The sequence below is a fragment of the Penaeus monodon genome, chromosome 22 (genome assembly GCF_015228065.2).
Source record: "Penaeus monodon isolate SGIC_2016 chromosome 22, NSTDA_Pmon_1, whole genome shotgun sequence".
NCBI lineage: Eukaryota > Metazoa > Arthropoda > Malacostraca > Decapoda > Penaeidae > Penaeus > Penaeus monodon.
In genome coordinates this window covers 44908387-44914525 of record NC_051407.1, presented here as the reverse complement: position 1 = coordinate 44914525, position 6139 = coordinate 44908387, and the positions used below count along the sequence as shown (strand labels likewise).

The 6139-nt window shown below is 39.2% G+C and overlaps 2 protein-coding genes across 2 annotated transcripts in view; one reads left to right on the top strand and one right to left on the bottom strand.

Annotated features, from left to right (window-relative positions):
* LOC119587463 (microtubule-associated protein futsch-like) overlaps window positions 1–1413 on the top strand; it is a 12133-nt gene extending 10720 nt beyond the window's left edge. Inside the window, exons 3-6 of the mRNA XM_037936189.1 lie at window positions 131–308; window positions 456–608; window positions 708–925; window positions 1174–1413. Coding sequence (XP_037792117.1) covers window positions 131–308; window positions 456–608; window positions 708–925; window positions 1174–1413 — 789 coding nt within the window. The remainder of the gene's footprint in view (window positions 1–130; window positions 309–455; window positions 609–707; window positions 926–1173) is intronic.
* Window positions 1414–1628: 215 nt separating this feature from the next.
* On the bottom strand, window positions 1629–5142 carry LOC119587462. The gene is made up of 3 exons (XM_037936187.1): window positions 5118–5142; window positions 2098–2490; window positions 1629–1900 (listed from the first exon to the last, which is right to left on the bottom strand). Exons 1-3 carry the CDS (start codon window positions 5140–5142, stop codon window positions 1629–1631), a joined length of 690 nt encoding a protein of 229 aa, XP_037792115.1.
* Window positions 5143–6139: the final 997 nt, after the last annotated feature.

The window sequence follows — 6139 nt, the reverse complement described above, 5'->3', positions numbered from 1 at the left end:
AGAAGATTTCCAAAACATTCACAGACACCAAGAAACCCCAAAGCAACCTCAAAAGACACTCAAGCAACATCAAGCAAACTAAAGAAAAATTAAAGAAGACACTCAGAAGACATCAAAAGACCTAAAGCAGACATTCGAGCGACACTCGAGCAGACCTCAAGCAACACTCAGAAACACTAAAGAGACTTTCAAGCAGACCTCAAGAAACATTCAAGCAGACACTAGCAGACCTAGCGAAACTCAAGAGACATCAAGAAGCACTCAGAAAACACTAAAGAAGCTTTCAGCAACACTAAAGCGACACTCAAGTGACACTCAAAAAGAATTAAAGGACTTCCAAGCACACTAAAGCAGACACTCAAGAAGACACTCAGAAGCATTCAAGCGACCTCAAAAGACCTCACAGAACTCACAACACTCAAAAAGACACTCAAAAGCATTCAAAAAGACTTCAGCGACACTCAAGAAGACACTCAGAAACATTAAAGAAACCCCTCAACAACACTCAAAAGACACTCAGCAACCCAAAAACCCTCAAGCGACCTCAGAAACACTAAAGAAGACTTCAAAAGCTTCAGCGACACTCAAGAAGACTTCAGCGACACTCAGTAGACCTAAAGCAACATTAAAGAACCTAAAGCAACCTCAGAGACTTCAAAAAAGACCTCAAAAACACTCAAGCAGATACTAAAGAAACATTCAAAAAGACCTCAAGCGACCTCAAGAAGACTTCAAGAAGACTTTAAAGAAGCCCTCAAAAAAGCCCTTAAAGAAGCACTCAAAGACCTCAAAAAAACACTCAAAAACACTCGAAGAATTCAAGAAGACACTCAAGAAACACTCAGAAACACTAAAGAAGACACTCAAGAAGACATTCAAAAGCACTAAAGAAGACCTCAAGCAGACTTCAAGAAAACCTAAAGAAGCATTCAAGAAAACCTCAAAAAGACCTCAGAAACACTCAGAGATACTCAAGAAGACTTAAAAAAGACCCAGCAGACACTCAAAAAGCATTCGAAACATTCAAAAACACCAAGAAGACCTAAAGAAACCCAAGCAACATTAAAGCAGACCCCAAAGCGACACTAAAGCACACTAAAGAAGACACTCAAGAAGACATTCAAAAAGACACTCAAAAAGCATTAAAAGAAGACACTCAAAAACACTCAAAAGACACTAAAGAACCATTCAAAAGACACTCAAAAAGACACTAAGACACTAAAGAAGACATTCAAGAAGACTTCAAGCAACACTCAAGCAGACACTCAAAAAGACCTCAAGCAGATATCAAAAAGACCTCAAAAACACCCCAAAGACACTAAAGAATACCTCAAAAAGACACTCAAGCAGACACTCAAGAAGACACTCAAAAAGACACTCAAAAACTTCAAGAAGACCTCAAAAAGACATTAAACAACACTAAAGAAGAGACTCAAAAACACTAAAGCGACACCAAGAAGACATTCAAAAAGACATTCAAGCAAATAAAGCAGCATTCAAGAAGACACTAAAGAAGACACTCAAGAGACCTCAGCGACACTAAAGAAGACACTCAAGAAAAACCTCAAAAAGACACTCAAGCAACACTCAGAAACCTAAACAGACACCAAAAGAATTCAAGAAGACACTCAAAAACACCAGTAGATTTCTTCTTGATGCCCTTGATTCTTCTTGCGTGCTCTTGAGTGCTTCTTGCGTGTCGTTTTTAGTGTCTTTTTGGTGCTGCTTGGTGCTGGAGAGTCCGTTTGAGGTCTTCTTGAGTATCTACTTGAGTGCACTTGAGTGTCTTTTTGGTGCTGCTCGATTTCTGTTTTGGTGTCTGCTTGAGTGTCTCCCTGTGTTTTTCTTGAGTTCCCTTCTTGAGTGTCTTCTTGATGCTGCTTGAGTGTCACTTGATTTCCTGTTTGAGGGTCTTCTGAGATCTGCTTTTTGTCTTTTTGAGTGTCTTTTGAGTGTCTTTTGGTGTTTTTTCTTATTCTATTTGAGTGTCTTCTTGAGTGTCTGCTTGATTTCTGCTTGATGTCTGCTTGATGTCTGCTTGAGTGTCTGCTTGAGTGCCTGCTTGATTGTCTTCTTGAGTGTCTGCTTGATGTCTACTTATTTCCCTGTTTGGTGTTTTCTTGAGTATCTGTTTGATTTTCTTTTTGAGGTCTGCTTGAGTGTCTGCTTGGTGTTTCTGAGTGTCTCTTGAGTGTCTTTTGAGTTCTTCTTGTTGTCTTTTTAAATGTTTTCTTGATGTCTGCTTGGTGTCTGCCGATTTTTGCTTGAGTGTCTGTTTGATGCCCCTTCTTGTTGCTTCTTGAGTGTCTTTTTGAGTGCCCTTCTTGATGCCCTCTTGAGTGTCTTCTGAATTCTTCTTGAATGTCTTCTTAAATGTCTTCTTATGTCTGCTTGAGTGCTGTTTGAGGTCTCTTTTGAGTGTCTTCTCGATGTCTTCTTGTGTCTTCTGAATGTCTTTTTGATGTCTTCTTGGTTCTTTTTGGGTGTCTTCTTATGTCGCTTGAGTGTCTTTTTAAATGTCCTTGAGTTCTGTTTAGTGTCTGCTCGGTTTTGCTTGGTGTTTTCTTGAATGTCTTCTTGATGTCTGCTTGAGTGTCTGCTTGATGTCTTCTTAAATGTCTTCTTAAATGTCTTCTTGAGTGCTGCTTGAGTGTCTTTTTGAGTTCTTCTTGAATGTCTTCTTGATGTCGCTTGAGTGCTTTTTAAATGCCCTTTTTGAATTCTTCTTGAGTGTCGCTTGAGTGCTGCTTGGTGTCTGCTTGGTGTCTTCTTAAATGTCTTCTTGGTGTCTTCTTGATGTTTTCTTGGTGCTTTTTGAGTGTCGCTTAGTGTTTTCTAAATGTCTTTTTTGAGTGTCTGCTTATTTCTGCCGAGTGTCTGCTCGAGTGCTCTCGAGTGTCTGCTCGAGTGTCTGTTTGAGGGGTCTGTTTGGTTTCTGTTTGATGTCTTCTTGATGTCTTCTGAGTGTCGCTTGAGTGTTTTCTTGAGTGTTTTTTTTTGAATTCTTCTGATGTCTGCTTGGTGTCTGCTTGGTGTCTGCTTGGTGTCTGCTTGATGTCCTGTTTGATTGTCTTTTTGGGTGTCTTCTTAAATTCTTTTTGAATGTCTTCTTAGTGTCTGCTTGAGTTCTTCTAAATGTCTTCTTGGTGTCTTCTTATGTCTCTTGATTCTGCTTGAGTGTCTGCTCGAGTTTTTGCTTGGTGTCTTCTTGAATGTCTTCTTAAAGTCTTGATGCCCTCTTAGTGCTTCTGAGTGTCTTTTTAGTGTCTTCTTAAATGTCGCTTAGTGTTTCTGAGTGTCTTTTGGTGTCTTCTGAGTGTCTTTTTGAGTGTCTGTTTTGAGTGTCTGCTTGGTTTCTTTTTGGGTGTCTGCTTATGTCTGCTTGAGTGTCTGCTTATTCTCTTGAGTGTCTTCTGATTCTGTTTGGTGCCCTTCTATTGTTTGCTTGATTTTCTCTTGGTGTCTTTTTAGTGTCTGCTTGAGTGTTCTTGAGTTCTGTTTAAAGTGTCTCTTGAGTGTCTTCTTGAGTTTGTTTCAGTGTTTTCTTTAGTTCTGCTTGAGTGTCTGCTTGGGTGTCTGCTTGGGGGTGTGCTTGATGTCTTTTTGAGTGTCTTCCGGAGCCCCTGCTTGATTTCTTTTTGATGTCTTCTTGAGTGTCGTTTGAGTGTCTTCTTTAGTGCGCTTGAGTTTTTTCTTGTTTGTCTCTTGTGTCTGTTTGAGTGTCTTCTTAGTGTCTTCTCGAGTGTCTGTCAAGTGTCTTCTTGATGTCTGCTTGAGTGTTTTTCTTGAGTGTTTGCTTAGGTCTTCTTGATGTCTACTTAGTGTCTTTTTTATTTTCTACTCGATTTTCTTCTTGATGTCTCTTGAGTGTCTGCCTGTGTGTCTTTTTGTGTGTCTCTTGAGTGTTTTTCTTGATTGTCTGCTTGTGTGCCCCTTCTTGAGTGCTGCCAAGCAGACCTAAACGACCCCAAAGCAGACACTCAAAAACATTAAAGCAGACACTCAAAAAGACACTAAAGAAGACATTCAGAAGACACTCAAGAAGACATTCAGCAGACACTCAACAGCACTAAAACAGACATTAAAGCAGACACTAAAGAAACACTCAAGAAGCCATTAAAGAAGACATTCAAGCAGACACTCAAGCAGACACTAAAAGAAGACACTCAGAAGACTAAAAAGAAGACCTCAACCACTAAAGCAGACACTAAAGAAAACACTCAAGAACTCAAAGACACTAAACAGCCTCAACAGAACTCAACAGACATTAAAGGCATTCAAAGCCTAAACAGACACTCAAGAAAACTCGAAGACACTAAAGAAAACATTCAAAAAGACTTCAAAAAGACCTCAAGAAGACATTAAAAGAAGACCCCCAAGAAGCCTAAAGAAAAACCTCAAGAAACACTCAACAGACATTCAAAAAGACATTAAAGAAGACACTCAAGAAGACCTCAAGAAGACACTCAAAAAGACACTAAAGCGACATTCAAAGACACTAAGAAACACTCAAAATACATTCAAGAAACACTAAAGAGACATTCAGAAGACACTAAACAACCTCAAGCGAACTCAAAAAAAATTTCAAGAAACCTCAGAAACATAAAAACACTAAAGGCCTCAAAAAATTCAAAAAGACTTCAAGAAACACTCAGAAAAAACCTCAAAAAAGACTTCAAAAAGACCAGCAACACTCAAGCAGCTTAAAGAGACATTCAAAAAGACATTTCAAAAGACATTCAAAAAGACATCAAGCAGACACCAACAGCTTCAAAAGACATTCAAGAGACCTCAAGAAGACATTCAAAAGACACTCAAGAGACATTAAAGAAGACCTCAAAATACATTCAAAAAAGAACTCAAAAAGACCTCAAAAGACATAAAGCAGACACTAAAGCAGACTTTCAAAAGAATTCAAAAAGACCTCAAGAAACATTCAACAGACCTCAAAAGACTTCAGAAGACCTCAAAAATTCAAGAAACACTCAAAAGACTTCAAGAAGAACTCAAAAAACTTTCGAAGACATTCAAGCGACACTCAAGCGACACTCAAGAAACATTCAAAAAACTCAGAAGACTTTCAGAGACACTAAAGCAGACACCAAACACTCACAGACCCAAAGCAGACATCAGAAGACTCATGAAGACACTAAGCAGACCCAGAAACACTCAAAAAACACTCAAGAAGACACTCAAGCACACATTAAAGAAGACCTCAAGAAGAACTAAAGCGACACTCAAAATACATTCAAGAAACCTCAAGCGACCTAGAAACATTCAAGAGACACTCAACAACACTCAAAATACATTCAAGAACACTAAAACAACACTCAACGACATCAAAAAACATTCAAGAAGACTTCAAAAAGACCTCGCGACCCCAAAAAGACATTCAGAAGACACCAAAAAGACACTCAAAAAGACATTCAAGAAGACACTCAAGCGACACTCAAAAGACATTCAAGCAGACACTCAAAAAAACTCTCAGAAGACATTAAAGCAGCACTAAACAACACTCAGAAGTCTCAGCAACACTCAGCAGACCTAAAGCAACACTCAAGAAGACCTCACAGACACTCAAGCAGCACTCAAGAGACTTTCAGAAGAAACTCAAGAGACACTAAAGCGACACTGAGCGACACTGGGCAAAACCTAAAGCAACACTCAAAAACATCAGCGACACTCAAAAAGCATTAAAGCAGCCTAACAAGACACTCAGAGACACTCAAAAAGACCTCAAAAGACATTAAAGCGCACTCAAGCGACACTCAAAAGACATTCAAGAAGACTTCAAGCAACACTCAAGCGCACTCAGCAGACACTCAAAAGACACTCAAAACACTCAAAAGACTTAAAGCAGACCCCAAAGCAGACACTAAAGAAGAACTCAAAAGACTCAGCAGACCTAAAGCGACACTCAGAAACCAACTCAGCAGACACTCAAAAAGACATTCAAGAAATTCAAGCAGACCTAAAGCAACACTCAGAGACCTAAAGAAGACCCCAAAGAAACTTCAAGCAGACACTAAAGCAGACATTCAAAAAGACACTAAACGACCCCAAAGAACTTCAAGCAGACACTCAGCAACACTCAGAAGACATTAAAGAGACACTCAAGAAGACATTCAGAAGACACTAA

Bases quoted from the DNA above. Each gene is read 5' to 3' on its own strand.
- LOC119587462 (XM_037936187.1), bottom strand. From the start codon at position 5,142: ATGAGTCTTCTGATGTCTGCTTTGG. The intron at 2,491-5,117 runs GTCTGTGAGTGT...AAGCGACATAAG, and splicing joins TCTTCTGATGTCTGCTTTGG to AAGACACCCAAAAAGAACCA. The intron at 1,901-2,097 runs GTAGACATCAAG...ACCCTCAAACAG, and splicing joins AACACCAAACAGGGAAATAA to GAAATCAAGTGACACTCAAG.